Source organism: Andrena cerasifolii, chromosome 12, assembly GCF_050908995.1.
Source record: "Andrena cerasifolii isolate SP2316 chromosome 12, iyAndCera1_principal, whole genome shotgun sequence".
In the NCBI taxonomy this organism is placed as follows: Eukaryota; Metazoa; Arthropoda; class Insecta; order Hymenoptera; family Andrenidae; genus Andrena; species Andrena cerasifolii.
In genome coordinates this window covers 5,051,811-5,070,894 of record NC_135129.1, presented here as the reverse complement: position 1 = coordinate 5,070,894, position 19,084 = coordinate 5,051,811, and the positions used below count along the sequence as shown (strand labels likewise).

The following is a 19,084-nucleotide window of genomic DNA, read 5'->3' as shown; positions in this document are numbered from 1 at the left end:
TACGTCCCGATTCACACCAATTCACACATTCACAGTTTAGTACGCACCTCTGCTTCAACTTTCGTAAGAGGGAAGCTTGGCCCCCCTGAATACAATGAAGTTTCTGCCGAAATAGAAATATCAGAGGTCAGTGCTACCACTACCTAAGACGCCATTAAGATAACCAGATGATTCGAGGTGATCTTTCGTCGCGTCTACGTAATGGACGCGCAGTTTAAAAGTTGCTCCTGTTCAAGCAAGAAGCGTTCAAAGTCCTGCAGTTTAAGAACTAAATAGTAAGATGAACCTTTGTACATGGATATAGGTCTGTCGTAAGAGATTGATTAATACATACGATTTTTCAGTACTCCATAATTGAGGAGGATCTTTACACAGTATTTTACGGGCAACATTGGCTCGTGGTTGAGGAGGAATACCACAGGTACGTGACAGAGTTACAAACTTTCCTTGTTTAATTAAGTACAGATTACGTTTTCGAGCTATTATACGCGAACGTTACGCTATCCGAGATGCATGTTCGACTATTTCGATGGAAATTGTTTTCCAACGCGAGTGGGATTATAGGTCGCGTTCTCTTGCGTTGGGTTTGATGTTTACTTTTGTTGCATTTGTCGCAACAGAGTAAAGAAAGAGGCGGCCGTGTTGAATACCTGGAAGAGTTTATTATTTTCAAGAATTTTGTTAATAATAAGGTATTAGAATAGTTTGGAACGTTATATGAGCCTCTCAAATGGTAAGTAGAGCAACTTCATTCTTTGTACATTTTTAAAATGTAGTACTTACGTAATTAGAGCTTAAAGTAGAGTTATTACTATTATTATTGTTATAATTAATAATAATAAAGTAGAATTGAGATTATTTATTGTTTATTGAATTTCTGTGTATTCGAATAGTCCGAATTTTCCAGTATCTTTTCGAATAGTCTGAATTTTCGAGTATGTATTCGAATAGTTCGAATTTTCGAGTACTTTTTCCAATAGTCGGAATTTTCGAGTATGTATTCGAATAGTCCGAATTTTCGAGTACCTATGTATTCGAAGAGTCCGAATTTTCACGTATTCGAATAATTCGAATTTTCGAGTATTCGAATATTCATCGAATATAAGTCGAATTACACTTCACAGCGCGAGTTTACGAACATTCAGCGTATATAATTCCAATCCTTGAGTATTTTAATACTAGATGCGAATAGTTCGACTGTTCAATCTTCAGAAATTCATTGAACATACCTAGTTCGAATTCTAAAGTATTCAAACATATAATCAGAGTAAAAATTGCAATAAAAATAAGAATTTGGTAATTTAGTTAGTGCGACTAGAAAAGGAAACTGTTCCAAGATCCGCTATTCTGTATAGCTGCAGTAGTTTTCCGCCAACAATTATTTTATTATACGCAAATAATAGCATTCGAATACTACAATATTCGTAATAATCGATTACTAATAAAATATTTGTACGTGAAATTATTCGAATATACCCAGCCATACCTTAAACTGTGTTAGTCAAAAAACCTTAACGTTCTCCCTAGTTTAAATAAGAAAACAGGATACTCACGTTTGTTAACGTTTGAATGGACAGCGTTTGAAACGTTAACGCCGTGATGCTGCAATATTGCTGCGATCTAACAATCAGTATGCAAAGCTGCTTTCTTAAAATCGGCGACAGTGCGTACCACGGTACGTTCAGATAGATCGTATGACCTATCTGCTGACTTTCTTCCACCAGAATCTCTCCTGGCCAGCACCATAACAGTAGCTGTATCCACATCGACGTTAAATAGGATATACATTTTAATAAATCAGTACCCGTTGCGTTATCGAGGAGGGCGAATCCGCTTAAACAAATTTCCACTCCGCTGGTGAGAATTTGCATGAATATGATGGGTGTTAACAAATTGTTGACCTCGTTCACCACGCTAATGAAATGAACAGTATCACATTCGTAGATTTAATATTCTGTACCAAGAGAAAATTTAGGAAATAGTATATATGTCTCAGGTCATCGCATAATAAGTACAATAGAGCGTCAAAATTATCCGAACCAAAAAGATAAAAAATTACTTTAAAAAAATAAACTTCCTTAACATTAACTGTATATAATTACTATGTATTGTACATATATATATTTTGCGTAATATACATTACATTTCCAATTACAGCAGTAGTACTCTTGTATTGTATTTAATAAGTAATTTTAGGTGTAATGCCTATAGTTATAATCCCTGAACTATTCGATTTTCCGAACCACCTCGGTCCCAATTACTTCGGATAATTGCCGCTCTACTGTAACACTGTTTTTTCGGTGGGAATGTTAGGTGGGACTAAACAATACTCATTTTCCTATTCTTCTTATACAGGGTGTTCGGTAACTAGCGGTACAGTTAGCAAGGGGGTGATTCTGCATGAAAAAATAAGTGGAAAACATAGAATAATAGTTTTTCATACGAGGGTAGGTTTTCGCGAAAATCGACTTTAAAATATTTTCTATCGTCGCGGTTCAGAATTGTGCTTATTGTATTGAATAATCAAGAATACACGATAAAATAGAATATTCACGTAACATAAATTTTATTACGACAGAAATTGTTGGAAATTTTGTCCATTCTGCCGAATACACATTGCTGCTCTTCGAACTAAATTTCTAAGAACGCTTTCTAGCGTACTCTGTTGTTTTAATTTGTCAAAACTAAGTTGTACTGTTGGATACAATAATGGCCTCCGAATACTCAGGACGTTTTTGCATAAAACGCATAATTAGATTCCTATTCTTTTCTACTTATGCTCTCTAAATTTCATTCCTGTATTTTTGAAGTTGACAGAGCTATAATAAATTTTGACTATTTTTATGACTATTTTTATGACTATATTTTTTCAAATATTAAATATATAATAAAAAGTATTGTCAAAAAACAACTTTTTTTTATATATTTATTCATTTTATGCAAGAAGGACCTGAGAGGGATATAATTAAAACGAATTTCAATGATTAATTTATTACATTGTAGTAGTTGTAATAATGCAACTACAAAGGAGATAATTTTTAAATATTATACACAGTTTTACAGTAACTTCACTATGCATAAAAAATATCTAACTTCGTAACGTTTACAGATACTTTTCTCGAACCTGACTTTTTGCACTGAGGCCCTTCTTGCATCCAACAGTACAATTAATTTCTCTTTTAATAGCTCGAAACATGTAATTTCTTCAAAATACACAATATTAATTTAATGTGTCTCCATAAATAATCCAGCGAATATTGAAAGTCGATTTCCTCGAAAATCAAGCCTCGTGTGAAAACATATTACTCTATGTGTTCGTTTTATTTTTTCATGCAGAACCACCCCCTTTTCGGTTGTGCCACCAGTTACCGAACACCTTGTGTATCAGTAGAAACTCCAAAGACGTTTACTTTATCATTCGTTGGTGATGGCGGATGCATCTAATAAAATTCTTCTCTAATTTCTGTGGCCGATGTACGTGAACGGCTTCAGTATTTATTTGCACCCCGATGTCGCTGATCCAGGCGTTTATTAATTTAAATTGGCCGCACACGTGGAGAATGATGGTCATGAACGATGCATCCAAACCGGAAATCCCGGCAGCGCATATTAGGGAGGCGATCACTTGGCAAACGAAGGCGACCTCGAAGCGTGGGGTATCTGTGATGTCGGTCCCGTACCTGATTTTGCATTATATTTCCCATAAGAAACACAAAATATTCCAATTCATCTTAACGTTCAGCTGCTACTAATTTATTATCCATCGGTTAGAAAACAGGACATGGAAATTTCACAACGTTACTCCTCCACCCATGAAAAAATTATTACCGACAAAGAAAAATTATTGCCCCCGTAGAATTTTAATAAATAATACTTTCTCGTGTTTTTGCAAATAGTGGATATGATTTAGGTGTGCAGACAAAATTGTGCCGGTGATTATGAAAGTGGCGTAAGTCAAGAATATAAAAAAATTAAATTCAGCACTTATTTTGTGTTACGTCACCTTGCATCACAAAATAAGTGACGGATTCAATTTTTTTTTTAATTTTTTACTCACACCACTTTCATAACCACCGGCACAATTCTTATTCGTCCGCCCTGTTTATTTTAAGACGGACCATTTTAAATTTAAACAGTGAAAAAATGAAGCTTACCACACTTCAAAGGGAAAGTGGCGGCTTTTCTCAGCACCATTGCTGATGTTGTACTCGATCTTAACGTAATCGAATGCAGCCGCGACGGTGAATGTGAGCACATTGCACATGCAAGACGAGTAAAAGATAATTGTAAATGTTCTAGCCTTGTAAGCCAGCTCTTCGTAATGCTTCCTTTCTCTGGGAATATCAGAGGAGCCCCATAGGTCTCTTAATTCGTTGTAAAGGCTGCATGCCTTTTCTCTTCTCGCCAATAGGTAGATGATTTTGAACAGCAGCTGTCCAACCGTGGTTAAAACACATCCTACCCCTAATTTGTAGAAAAGAGGATTAGAATATGATATAATTGTATGTCTAAAATTTTTAATGGTGTTTAAGGCAGTTATTGCTGAGTTTTTAGTACTTATTCTTAATCTAGTTGATTACTTTCGCCTAAGAAATAAGACAAAAAGTAGAAATAGAACCAAAATTGATAAAATGTATGTTGATATGTTCAAAAAATTTTCTTTTATTATATTTCAGGTTTCTCATATAAAGACAAAGTCAGAAATTAAAAAGAAATGTATATTTATTTGCTTCAGAATATTTTTCTTATTTTATTTTGTTTAACGAGTTATTATTCTATATATTTATAATTGCTATTACTAAAATTGTAATATTTCAAACTGAAAAAAGTAATTTTTTGCACTTAAACTTCAGTCGGTCTAGAAGACGCACTCCACGTTTTACAAATCGCGACAGGCCCACTCTAGGGTTAACTCAAACCCTCCAGAAAAGAGAACATTTTCGCAGTGGCAGTATTTGAAATTTCAACAACGTATAATCTATTACGAAACTCTTATCTTTCCGCTTTATATAAAGTAGTATTTTGTTATCTATCTACATAGTTTTCTCCTGTATGATATACGTGCTAGCAGGGGACAAGATAAAAGGGTGCTTCACAGTTGTTACACTTATAAATTACATCTTCCCTCCATTTTCTGGCGAAGTACACTTCGTATCTAATATTTATATGTTTGAAAGTTTTTGTGTAATTTATAGGCAGATAGTGCTTCATGGTATTTCAAAGAATGGGTTAAATTGGGGTGCACTTGTACTACGATGAGATGAAACGTAACTTCATCGATGCACACTTGAAGGGGAAGGGGGAAAAACGAGGAATATCCATTTTTCGTGATTCTGCGATTTATAGCATATTTTGTTGGTTGTAACTGGGACTACGTAACTGTCGAATCACAAAGGGGTATAAAGTTCAAATACCCCAGTAAGATAACGTTAAATGTAGCCACAAAGTTGGAAGTAAATATATTTAATGGTTTTGTTTTAAAAAATTCCCGAAGCTCGCATAATTTTTCGTCCGTTAAGGTAGGGAGGCCCCTAAGAAAATTAAATTAAATTCACTGACCCTTGCCGTTTTCCTGGTGGACTAATGCTGAGTTTACACCTGAAGAGTGTTCGGCCGAGTGAGCCCACTGGTCCGAGCACTCGCCCAGTCTGAACGCATATTCCAGTACTCGGCCGAGTAATCCGGCAAATCGGCCAAGATTTTCATTCGGCCGAGTCACTCGTCAGGTGTAAGTCCAGCTTAACTATTAAACCTTAATTTTCTCGCCGAAGCTGTTTTGTGGCATTCCCTGTTTCTCACCTTACCCTTCACTGTAGCAACTAAAATTACTTCTCTATCGATACATTACCCGCTAGAATCTTGAGATCACCCCAGTGCTCCACTATCGCCAGAATTTCGGGCACGAAAACGCTGCTAATTGCCGTCACCGCGAACAGCAGGCGAAAGTGCGCGAACAGTTTGCCGTAAATGGAACTTTTCTCGTCGACAGGCCACATCCCTGCCATACTGCAGAAAATCCTGTTCGGCAGTATGTAACGATCGATCGACGACTTGGAAAATTCTTTCATGTCCCTCCCTTCATGGCGCGTGTCAGTCTGTTGAGCCATTTTTTCGCGTGCGTCGCAAGGAGAGTCCACCCTCGAACGGGGGAATTCTTTATAACGGTGACAGAATATTACAGGGCAGATAGTAAATGACAGGTTTATTCGCCTTCCTCTCCTGCTGCAAGCGCCTGCAATATTAATATCGCCATTCCGCGAGTCCCTCTTTACCTCGTGCCGTTTTAGATGCGCGGTTTGGAGAATAGTTTATGATATTGCATGTAGATGGTAATCTGTAGACCGTGATTAGAGTTCTTTGTGCAACAAAGATGAAAGTTTAACGGGGCAGTACGCAGAGGAAAAATTATGCATCGTGAAAAATGTCTGTATTTTGATTCGTTCTGCGCCATGTTTCGAGGGCTGGCAGCGATAGGGGTTTGTCTAGGGGATGCAGTTGCATTATGTTCATGCGTGGGAGGTAGAGCGAACGGAAGAATATGTTCTCTTGCACCGTGGCTTTTAAGTTGAAGGAAACTGGACGCTGGTTGGGATACGGAATCTTAATTGATATAAGTTTCATATGTGATTTTAATTATTTGCTTAGTGAAATTGTAGATGGTGATTATGGTGAGTGAAGTATACGTTCCATCAGGGCCGATCCTGGGTTTTGGCCGCAAAGGTGCAGAAACAATATTGCCGCCCTTACTAATTTAATATTTTTTAATTATGAATTTGATATGCAGTGTTTACTTTTATATCTATACAGTGGCGGACGAATGAAAGTTCACAACTTTTAAAATCGCATAACTTTTTTAGAATTGGTCCAAAATTGGTCCCAAGTGACGTGTTTCGTGGTTTTGAAAAAAATGCAATTGGTCGGAGTAGTAACAAAAATAGTAAAGGTTGTTTTTTAAACTTTTTTTGGAGCCTGTAATGAAAATTCAAAAAACTCGTTTGTAGATTGAAGTAAGTTGTATACATGCCTAAAATTTCATTAAAATCGGTTAACGTTGCTCTGAGCTATGAGAATCGCGGAGAATCGCGGAAATTCCCGAAATCAGCGATTTTTGACCTTATTCTGCGATCTTTAAATGTTTGTAGCTCAGAGAAACTTTAACCGACTTTAATGAAATTTTAGGAATATATACAACTTACTTCAATCTACAAACGGGTTTTTTGAATTTTCACTACACGCTCAAAAAAAGTTTTTAAAACAACCTTTACTATTTTTGCTGTTATTCCGACCAATTGCATTTTTTTCAAAACGACGAAACACATCTAAAAAAAACTTATGTCGTTTGGACTAATTCTAAAAAAAGTTATGCAATTTTAAAAGTTGTAAACTTTCTTTCGTCCGTCACTGTATATACATAATTTTAAACAGTTATCATGCAAAAGAGTTTCGATTATTATTCTTATTAGTCAAAACTTTACATATAATAAACGGCCTGCGGCCACCCTTAAGTTTGGCCGCCCAGGTGCGGGGGTACCTTCTGCACCCCCGCCAGGACCGGCTCTGCATTCCATTATAGTTATTGTACTCTTTGCAATGTGGAGCTAAGAATTGCACATGTTGAAAAAATTTTAATTTAATGTGAGTAAAGGCTTTTTCAGTGGAGACACTTTTGTAGTTCGTGAATTATATTTTGGATAATTAATTTCTTGCGCATTGATTTAAGAAAGGAAGAAGAGAATGTGTGAATGAATCCAAAAATACCAATCCAGAGCTGCAAAGTATTTCGTGTGGAAATACTGTAACTTTTCAAATAGGAAATTATATTTGAAATAAAATATCAGGCGTTAACGAAATGAAATTCATTTGTTGAAAAATTATGTAATTATTCAACAAAAAATAAATACATACAAGTTCTGTAACTACAATATAATACCTACCAATTTAATAACAGACAACTTTGTGTATTAAGTCTAGAACTTTCTAACACGTTTAACTTTACTGTTTGATCAATGCTAAGAACAGTTCGATTAGTTTTTCCTGCGCGAGTATGTTACAGCAGGTATTAAGAACGAAGGCTCAGTTTGGAAGGGTTCTATGTAATCTTGTATTTTCAACACAGTGAAAAACGGTAGACTACGAGTGGACGTTAAAGTGGTTATTTAAGCTTCACAACGTCGAATAATTCCTTCCTTTACTACACTACCGTCTTACATTATTATGAAGATCGTAGGCTGCTTCTCAAGCTTGAATATCATACATGGAGTTACAAACACTACAAGCCGCGAAATCCTTTCGTATTTACATATAACAACACAGCACCTCGAACAACACTTCTTCGATCAAAGACACTTGGACCTTTGAAAGTAACAAATGCATTTCCAAAGTCGTCAGACTATCACCGCCTCTTTCCTCTTACAATTTAAAGAAACTACATTTCCCTTAATTAAATAAACTTCAGTGAGTATTGAGCTTCTCGCAAGTTACTTAAAAGTCTGTCATGAGCCATAAATATATGTACTCTGCTAAATTAAAATACCGTTCATCGGTGGAAAAGGAATCCTAACAAAAGGGATCGCATCATTGTCATAATCAAGATTCCCACTCTAAAATTGAGAAAAACAAAAGATGCTGCTGCACCTTTACTTCTTCGACAGTTGCTGAATCTCCAACAGGCTCTTCCCCTTCGTCTCGGGGATTAAAAAATAGACGTACGGCGCTGAGAACAGTATGGCGATGCTGTAAGTCCAGTACACGAATTTCTCACCAATCAGGTTCAGAAAAGGCTGATAAGTTTTCGTGCTGGTGAAGGACATTAACGCGTTGTTCGAGTGCACGACCAGGCAAGCCACGTTCTTCAAGTTCGCTGGGAAGATCTCCCCCAGAATGGCGCTTGGGACCGGTTGCAGCCCGGACGACACTGAGATGTTGAACGCCAGCAGGGCAATCATGGGCAGCCAGGTTAGACTCGTAGCGTCGTACTCCAAAGAGAGGAGATGGAAGTGGAGGCCAAGGAGTGCCAAGGACACGGACGCCCCGAGGCCGGAGCTGATCAGAAGAGACTTCCTACCGAATCTGTCGACCAGAAACGTGGCTGTACATCCAGCAACGATCGTCGCCAGTCCAAGGATCGTCACCACTAGGCTGGCCTTTATGCTGATCTGGCTCCTGGTCACGATTATTTCCGCGTAGGCGTACAGGGCGTTGTAGCCACTCGCGTAGGAGCAAGTGTAGAGGCCCAGCACGAGGAAAGCTTTCTTCAGGTTGCCTGAAATAAAGGACAGGAGACTTTGAGTCCTCAGCTAAGTCTCTTGGGTGAGATTTTCTTTTTAATCGAAGCTTAGGGGACATGGAGCTTTACCAAGTTGGGTGGAACTAGTTCAAAAGCAAGGAAGACGATGAAAATAATTGTGAACTTCGGTTTTAATTATTTTGGTGGAGAAATCTTTGTCCTGCTTCCTTTACTTGCCAAAGTGACCGTTAGGGGATTGACGGTGCCTTTGTACGATTTGCTTGGGACTGGCAGGAATGTTTAAATAAAGAAATCGCGAGTACCTGGCAGAAGGAAGTCCTTGAGCTGTTGGAAGATATTAGTTCCGGCCCCGCCAACGAATTCTTGAAGGTCTTGTATCTCTGCTTTGACGTCGGACTCTCGCCTGAACCACTTCAAGGATGCCTCAGCCTTCTCGGTATCCCCGTGCAGCAGGTAATGGTAGGGCGATTCGGGTATCCAGCTGAAGAGGATCATGAAGAGGATATTCGGGACGAGGCTCACGTACCCGAACATGTCGATGGACAGATAAGGGCCCATCGCGTTGCCCAAGAACATGCCAATGGAACCTGCATTCACGTTCATGGAGATCTGAAAACGTGACCGCAGGTACGACTTTATCGGATGGCAAATCCGATTGGGGGCACTGGTGTCGATAAAAAAAATGGATACGCGACATCACTTCGGAGCGCCAGTTTAGAGGATGCAGCCGATGCATCAGCTTCGCTCGAGATTAATACGACAGGGTCGGGTTAACGAGTCTCGATAAAATTTGGGGGAAAGGATTTGAAATTTTCTTACTCTGCAAGGGGGCTACCGAGGAATATTGATTTTTAACCACAACGTGGCTATTTTATATCCACTTGAATATTTGCTTTCAGATTTCTTTCTTTTATAATGAAACAATTTCACGTGGCTTTGTGTATTCCTTCCTTGCGAAATCGTGGATGTAATAATGGCTTCTTCAGCTTATTAACAAAATAATTAAGGAAAAAAGGGGAATTGAAATTTTATCGCAATTTTGGGCTGCACAAGACCAAATAAAGAAAACCGTTCCAGAAAATATTAAGGAAATATTTAAACATCCTTTTCATTCAAGATATTTGAATTTTGCGCTTTCGGGCTACTTTTCCTACGCGATCTGGCGGCTCGACATTAAAACCATCCGGCAACCCGGATCGTGGGGTTAATAATGTTCGATGGGTCTACGCGGTGCAAAGATTGGTATGAATTTACCAGTGATCCACGAATCGTGGGATCGGCAATCTCGCTAAGGTACATCGACAGCGGGGACCATATCATCCCGGAACCGATCCCTGAACAGAATCTGGAGATGTAGAGCCACGTGACGGATGTGGCGCATATACTGAATATCCAGCTCGACGCCAACGGTATGCCACCGAGTAGAAGCACCTTCTTTCGTCCAATATGCTCTGAAGATGATGTTGTGACATGTTAAAGTTACATTTTCCTGAGAACAAGATCACCACAACTCAGAACTGACGATCGCTTGTTGGATCGTCGATATTTCTAACACATCAAGATTTCCAACATGTCCCCCTGCTTCGAGATCCCTCATCGATCAAAGGGATCCCGAAAGACTGCCGAGCATATTTTTGCAACAGTGGTACCGTGTGAAAAGACTTGGAACGTCTAAGACTGTGTTGCAAGGGAGGAGGTTTTTTTTTTTTATAAGAGAATCACAATCACTGTATTCCGCTTCTACGTACCACAGTATTTGTATCACGCTTTTCTACGAGTGCTGAGTCGTGGCTGCCTTGTTCTTATTGAATTCTCGATTAACAATGTTGTTCCCCGCACTTGCTTGGTCGCCCGATTGCTTGCTGCAAGAGAGAATCGATCGAATCAACTACGGTTGCGTGTCTGTTGCTGAAATTTATTTTCTACAGCGAGGTGAGCGCTGCTTGCTGTCCCGTTTTCGAGGAAAGTCTCTCTCATAACTCAATTCTTGAGACAAGCCTCGTCTTTGGTCGAAACTCGGGGTTTATACAGGGTGTTTCGTGATGGACGGCGCGACCGAGAGGGTAGCGATTCTAAATGAAAAAATGAACAGGGAATTTTTTCACAGGGGGCTTCTCTTTTAAGAAAATCGATTATGAAAATTTAAGAATCAGCTCCACTATGAAATCAATTTCTTCTGGTCAATTTCAACTGGTACCTGCAGAAGAATTCATTTCACGCAGGGTTGTAGTATATTTATTAATAAATTCTACTATTTTTCAGTCAGTTACACGTATATTCAACTGAATTTCCAAACTCGATTTCCCCGAAAAAAGTAATTCCACAATTTCAATTTGTGCCCGCACAAGAATTTCATTTCAAATAGAGTTGTACTATATTTATTAATAAATTCTACTATTTTTTAGTGAGGCGCACTCCTATTCGACTGATTTTCAAAATCAATTTCCCTGAAGAGAAAGTCTCGTATGAAGGGTAAGGGGAAAAACAGGGAATATCACAAAACAGCTTTATCGACAAAATTAATTGCGTTGTTCCAGTGCAGAGTGGGCATTACTTCTTTTTAACCAGTAAACCAAAACTTTAACGTCATCTTACGGGGGATTTGAACCTTATAACCCTTTGTTGTAAGAAAATATGCTGTAAATCACAAAATCACGAAAAATGGGTATTCTGCGTTTTTTCCTTTTAACCCTTTAATTAAAAAATATTTTGTTCCACACTTTCCACTTGATTTTTTTTATATAGAATCTCTATCTTTTCGGTCGTAACATCTGTATTACGAAACACCTGTGTTGTAACGGACACGTTTGGAGCGGTTTTCAAGTTCAGTGCGAGTCACTACGAGTTGGTAGGCGGGAAGGGTGAGTTAATCGAGTCGACCATACGAATTTTCTTTCTGGCAGCGAAGAATCGACCTTACCTTGACATAGTGCACTGAGCAAAGCGCCGGCGAGCCGGCCAAGATTTAAAAGGGAGGCTACCCAGGACGCCTCGGAATCTGTCAGTCTCAAAGGCACGTCCGCTTCCGTTGATGTCAGTTGAGCCAAGTACGGCGATGTCCAGCCATTCGCGAGACCACATCCGAGAACAGCTAAACTGACTGTCGCAAACGGCCATGAAACAGTTGTGTCAATGGATGCGAGAGTAATTTCATTAGCTCGTTCATAGACATAGGCCTACGAGCATCTTGATGCACTGGCGCCGGTGTTATCGTATTTTAGAATATTCCCATCTTTAAAGCGACTCCCCGAATTTTCTATCAAGTGCGCAGGTTGTTAACCCGCGGTTGTAACGCTGGGTCAAAATGGCCCACGATTTGAGTTTGAGGCAAAATATATTTGAGGCATCATTGAAAAAGGCACTGCTGTGTAAACATCGTGACACTTTAAATGTTAATTTTCAACGACGAATATGTATTTCTTGCGAGTTAATTTAACAGACTGTTTTTAACTCGGCGGGAGGCGCTACTGGGTAAAATTTTCCACGGAGGCGCTAGTTGCGAAAATATGAAGACTGTTTGAGTTTTTGTTACAATTTTTTAAAGAACTTTGATAAAGATTTTAAGATATTTTATAAATTTTGTTTGATTCTTAAAACACTGTACTTTGACATAAAAATTACAAAGTTAAAAAGAAATATTCTGAAACCGTGGTTTTTTACGTTTCGATTTTGGGTATTTTTGACTCGGTAGCGACAATCTGTGTTACAATATGGGTGCGTCTCCCGCCGGGTTAAATAGTAGCTGATTCAAAATTGGCTTGGGTTGGATCGACCCAGTGTGACGGTGTGTAGGCACTATGCACACACGTCTGAAATTATTATTTATGCTCAAATGAATTCTGAGTATAGGTAATATATCACGAATATCTGTGATGTGAAGTATCGTCTAAGGCTCAGTTCAGACGAGCGATTGGGCGTCGTGCGACGGTCTTGTGATATGACAATACTGCCGCAAAAAATTGCGACACGTGTGAATCTCCCTATATACATATATGTACCGGTACGAAATCGTAACGACGCCTCATCGCTCGTCTGAATTGACCCCTAGGTTCTAGGCTATACTGGTTTTTGGTAGTAAAGCTTCCGTCAAAGCCTTCAATTTAATTTAATTTAAATTAATTTTGTCTTTAAGGTGATACCTAGTCAGGCGGCCGAAAAGAGGCGAATATTTGTGAATTTTTTTTGAAGAAGCGGAAGCGTATAATTATACAAAACTTTTTGCGCTTAAAAGAGCAACATTTAAAGAACGTTTGGTAATTTTTTCGTAGAAAAATATTTACGTTTATAATAAAGTAACAACCGACAACCAAGAAGCAGTTTTAAAAATTTGGTTTTGCGGTGAGCACTGCCATTCGGAACCAGATTATCTAAAATAAAAAAATTAAAAAGATTTCGTTAGTATATTAATGTATCTTCCGACTAACGGAGGGAATTTGCGAAATATTAAATTAAAACAAAATGGTGGTTATTTAAAGTTGAAATCCTGATATTTTCGTGCAAAAATCTCGCGCAAATTCCCTCGGAAATTCCCTCCGTTAATCGGAAGATACATTAATGTACTAACGAAATCTTTTTTGTTTTTTGATTTTTGATAATTTGGTTCCGAATGGCAGTGTTCACCGCAAAACCAAATTTTTAAAACTGCTTCTTGGATGTTGGTGGTTATTTTATTATAAACGTACATATTTTTCTACGAAAAAATTACCAAACGTTCTTTAAATGTTATTCTTTTAACCGCAAGAAGTTCTGTAAAAATATATGCTTCCGCTTCTTCGAAAAAAATTCACAAATATTCGCTTCTTTTCGACCGCCAAACTAGGTATAACCCCTTAACATAATTTTTTCAATGCAATACTATAGTTTTTAGTTGATGTTACATTAAGTAAAAAGGACAATTTTCAAGGAATGCAGTTGTATATTAAAGTTTTCGCTAATCGTGGGATCGTAATTTTTAATACCTTTGGTCTGTGGAAGAGAAGCCCTCTCGCTCTCTATTTCCCGAAATCAGCAGTATCAAGCGTAATTTCAAACGATATTTACAGTGCGACAACTTGTGCAAGAATATAAGTCACTTTTCAGATGCACGTTTTCAAGATAATGCCTTCAAACCCAAATCTGAGCAAACTAATTTACACTTGGAAGAAGTCAAGGAAGTCACTCAAGTTCAAGTCACCGATTCAACTAAAGTCTTGTGCATACTTACCCTGCGCCATTTATAGCAATGCATTAACTGCATAGGACACGCTACTCAGGATTTCATGGAAAAGTCCTGCTCAAAATTTGACGTAAATTTCAATTTAAATAACTAGAGGAAGTGCAGTATATTTGGAATACTAGTTTGTTTAAGACGAATAAAAAATTTCGGCAGAAAATGGGGACAAATAAAACTGCATAATATCATGGGGAAACTAATAAAGTTTTATATTAAGTATCGATTTCGTTAAGGTGCAGGTGATTTGGAATACCGGTACCTATTCCAATCTACCTTCACTTCATAAACTTAAAAAAACATGTAGTTAATAAAATTATTTTCTTTTATCTCTAATCAAGCTCAAAAATCACAATATTGGAACAATCTTAGGTAAAAATAAATGGACAGCGCTGGCCCAAACCGACGCGGCTGTAGCTGTTACGCGTGAAGCAAAAGCATCGCTAAGCTTTGGAATATTCCAAATTACCTTCATCCTCGATATTCCGAATTAGCAACGTGGCATTGAAACCGAAAATTTCATGTCACACTTTCTATTCTCGAAATTATCGCAAAACTGACACGGAACCATAGAAGGAACGCGCAAATGAATAGATTCAGTGTTTAACTCTAAAGTTTTGACATATCGTAACAATGATTGGAACGATTGAATGCTTGCTGAAAAAGTTTTGCAGATTCCATCCACAAATATCAATCGCTAATAGGTAATTAGCCCTTATTATCTATGGTGTTACAAATTAGCTATCGTTAGTAATTTATTAGATACTTCGGTATTCCAAATTACCAGCAGTACTCCAAATATGCTGCACTTCCTCTAATAACAGAAGTAATGAAACATTAGTAAACTGCTATATGGATTACAATAAAATTGAATTGCCACTGCAATCTAATTGCAGTTTCCACATACTAGCAAAAGTAAAACTGTAAACTCGATTTCCTTAAAACCTTCCAACAACAATACCCTATCCATGAAACACATTATTCTACACAGTGTGCACAAATTATGCGCAAAATTCAGCCAAATCGATGACTCAAACCCCGTACATCCCCCAGGCCAGCTTTGCACATTTAGTGCTGCAGAGTTTTGCAAAATACCGTGAACTGGGGGAACATTAGCAGGTTTTTGAAACATTTTGTTATATAATTTAAAAATTAACATGTTCACATTTGCTTTAAGTATCCTATCGTAACATTGCATCTTTTACGATTGTACTACAAGTGTCAAAATGCATAAAATTTTGTCCTTTTCCTTCTTTAATACATGGTAAAAACGTTAGTGTACCGGGGTAACATTGGCACATCATATAGATAGCATTAACGGGTTAAGTTTTACTAATCTGAAGCCAGTAAGACACATTGACACTTAAATTTATTTTATTTTTTACATCATAATAGCATTAATAGCATTACATATAAATAGCATTAACAGGTTAAGTTTTACTAGTCTGACGTAAAGCAATGTAATCCCTGGGTGTGCCAATGTTACCCCGTGCTGCCAATGTACCCCCAGTTTAGGGTACCCCTCGAAGTCTTTTGCTTCACCTGCCTCGATCAAAGTTTGAGGGACACTGGCAATACTATCGATGCTTCCCAGAGCATATCGACCGCACGGTGAAGACACACCGACGCCAGTGAAAATGTTAATAGAGAATTTGGTACCGATCTTTCGATCTCGTTTACTTACGCGTGCCCGCAGCTAGCCACTGTGGCCAGACCGTGATCCCTTTGGCCTGATGCTTCTCTGGATCCTTGCTGGACATCTTCATTCTCGTCTTCCTGCGGGATGTACGGGGTGCGTGCAAGGGTGCAATGCACGTTTCACCTGTGCGGTTGCAGTTTCCCGGACTGACTCATGTGGCTCGCGAAACTTATACCAGGAAGGCACGAGCGAGGCACGGAAGATTTGCATTCCGATAAGATCCCTGATTTATGCTCTACCGTATGTAAGAGTTTGATTATTTGACCGTGCCGCGTGTGGCTGCAGTCGAAAGTGGCGCAAAAGTACCGTTATCTCGCGGAATTGTTACGGGAATATTTTTCTTATCTCCGCTTCTAACCAGAAAGCGGCGAAACTGTTCGAAAAACACTCAGGCTACGTAAACGTCGGTTAGTCATGATTGACATTTACGCTGCGTTATCGCGGGCCCGCGTTATAAGCATCTAATGACAATATCAGGTGTCAGTGTTTCGTTGCGAAATTTATCACGGCTGCATGGCAGATCGGCTTTGATTTACTGGGAATGCTTAGCGGGATCGAAGGACAGCGCTCTGCATAATTACAATTCGCAAAGTTGAACGGAGACGTTATCAGTTTTACTACATTTAATGGTACACACCTGCTTTCCTTCTTGTCGCCGTGTGTTTTTGGTTCTGCGTATAATGAGCTATGCAAAGGCAGACGAGTGGTTTTCATCGAAATTTATTGGGTAGGATGTTAACGAAATCTTTTACAACATTTTGGTAAATATAGTTGTTTTTTTTTTTAAGTGCAAGGATGTGAAAATTTGTATATATTTGGAAAGCCTCTTTTAAGCATGTACATAACATTTGATTGAAATATTTTTGTAAAGAATTTTGTTGTTAGTTTTTAATAATTTTTGCGAAATTGGTTTTTAGTGTTTTACGTGATTCACTCTGTATATTCATGAGTAATTCCTCGCGACTCGTAATTGTTTTATTGTATCGAATGTAAATTGTGTCAATAGTTCATTAGTTAACGAGATGAATATTTTTCTCCTCGTTTGATTAATTACCTACCTTGAAATATTTTATTCATTTCAGGCTAGACATTCGGTGAAAATGAGAAAGGACCGGCCACCACCGTGCAATAGGAAAGTTCCAGAGCCTTTGAATGTTTTTTCAAAGAGGATTCGTCTTCGTGGTGGCGGAAGGTGAGATAATTAAGCTCATTTTGAGAATTTTTATTAGAAGGAGGTGTACTTTCAAAGGTCAAATATTTCCCTCTGTTATCGTGATTACCTTTACTTTATCTGATAACTAAATTTCTCTAAAATATATTCAATAACCTACATTGAGTGGATTTATAATATCCAGAGTACTAAATTTAAAAATATTCATTAGCAAAGAGACGTTGAGAGAATTATTAACGTCATTGGTGACGATACCTGAACGTCACCCTGGTTGCTTGTCTTTCCTTGACAATTTAAATAAGTGTGACGAAATTACTGTCAAGATCGAAGAACCTCATGAAAATAATAATAATAGTGATCAAAATAAACAACTTGAGGAACCTATTAAAAAAGAATCTAGTAAGTTAAATGTATAATTGTTAAATTTTACTGGGCTTCACACCTTTCATCAAATTGTTCTTCCTAAATTTTTGTTTATACTTACTAAATTATGCAACGATCAAATTGGATGATTAAATATATAAATTTAAAGAAAATGTGGAATGTAGATTTACAGGGGTTACTATAATCCCGTTTTTAAATGCAAGAAGTAAGCAAAGGAGATTAGGATTATTTTTCGGATGAAGGAAGTAGACATTATAAAAAAGGAAAGTAAAGTATTTTGTTTGTATCGTAAAAAGGCAATCTCACTTTGGGAGACGATGCTACGGAAAGTACGGATGACGGAGAAGGAATTCGCCGGTTGAATAGCCTAATGGATGAAGTAAGATTATCCTGTGATGGTAAATGGTTGAGAAGACATTTGAAAGTTCCGCTAAAAATGGCAGTGAAGGAAATCGTAGCAAAGAAACCTTTCGATCCAGTCGGTTATCTGGGATTTTGGTTGTTAAATTATAAAAAACGCCAAGAATTTAATCAGTGGCATTTAGAAGAACAGCAGGAGCTTGATTGTTACCGGTCTTTGGTCCAAAAACCAGTTCGTATTATAATTACATTTTCAATAATTTACAAACACTGCTTAAGGATTAGGAAAGCGCGTAGTATCCAGTAACTTTCAGGGGACGTTTTTTTATTTAACATATTTCTTCTCAGAATTGCAATTATTTAACGTTGCTTAATGAAAGCCTTTATTTTCATTCTTAATTATAGTGAAGTAGCGCAAAAGTTCAGTATTCTTTTCCTATTTTTTTTCTACAGAATTAAAAAGCTTGTTACCACGTGCTTAACACGTAAAAGGTGTGGGTCATTTTCCTGTGTGCGCGTGTTTTATGAAAAACTTTTGCATTTAATAATTATAGTAGAGCGAGTCAAGTACTTTTTCTGAATTTTCATTACCAACACTTGTGTACACACAAAAGTTTCATACTGGCAGGCGAAACTAGGGTGCTTTAAAACAATGTATCAGGTATCTGAGGTAGACGAACAGGTCTCAGTAGACAAGGGAGAAGAGGAAGAGGAAGCACGAGACTGGAATTTTAAATCTTACGGTGCTGCTAGTATTGTGACGTAAATTTTCAGTAAAACAATTTCAAACTGTTCTTCGCTATTTGCTGCTGTACGATCTTCGCAACTTTTCAAGGGAATACCAAAAATAAACACTAATAGTTTCGTTTTATTGCTTATGCACCGATGGGTCCCGAAAGCTTTAGTTTGCATAAACCACCGCTGAGTGACTGGGAAATAAAACAACAATCAAGGCTATCTGAAAGTTCTTTAACAATTGTTTTATTATCAAATTCTATTAACTCTTATTTTCTT

At 37.8% G+C, this 19,084-nt stretch overlaps 3 protein-coding genes across 4 annotated transcripts; 1 reads left to right on the top strand and 2 right to left on the bottom strand.

The window, feature by feature from the left end:
* Positions 1–131: 131 nt before the first annotated feature.
* Positions 132–19,073, top strand: LOC143375066 (uncharacterized). 2 transcript variants are annotated; one of them, XM_076823806.1, is made up of 6 exons: positions 132–275; positions 345–421; positions 17,238–17,347; positions 17,538–17,725; positions 18,007–18,302; positions 18,732–19,073. In XM_076823806.1, the coding sequence occupies exons 3-6, from the start codon at positions 17,256–17,258 to the stop codon at positions 18,834–18,836; spliced, it is 681 nt and encodes a 226-aa protein (XP_076679921.1). In that variant the 5' UTR covers positions 132–275; positions 345–421; positions 17,238–17,255; the 3' UTR covers positions 18,837–19,073. The 2 variants fall into 2 exon arrangements, with proteins under 2 accessions (XP_076679921.1, XP_076679920.1); XM_076823805.1 differs by lacking the exons at positions 132–275; positions 345–421 and adding an exon at positions 16,784–16,916 and having other exon boundaries at positions 18,732–19,072.
* Positions 366–6,363, bottom strand: LOC143375068 (odorant receptor 13a). The gene is made up of 5 exons (XM_076823808.1): positions 5,849–6,363; positions 4,155–4,464; positions 3,411–3,680; positions 1,554–1,914; positions 366–650 (listed from the first exon to the last, which is right to left on the bottom strand). Exons 1-5 carry the CDS (start codon positions 6,105–6,107, stop codon positions 594–596), a joined length of 1,257 nt encoding a protein of 418 aa, XP_076679923.1. The 5' UTR covers positions 6,108–6,363; the 3' UTR covers positions 366–593.
* On the bottom strand, positions 7,842–16,328 carry LOC143375054 (facilitated trehalose transporter Tret1). Its single transcript, XM_076823780.1, has 5 exons — positions 16,141–16,328; positions 12,168–12,347; positions 10,502–10,698; positions 9,550–9,856; positions 7,842–9,262 (listed from the first exon to the last, which is right to left on the bottom strand). Exons 1-5 carry the CDS (start codon positions 16,220–16,222, stop codon positions 8,637–8,639), a joined length of 1,392 nt encoding a protein of 463 aa, XP_076679895.1. The 5' UTR covers positions 16,223–16,328; the 3' UTR covers positions 7,842–8,636.
* Positions 19,074–19,084: the final 11 nt, after the last annotated feature.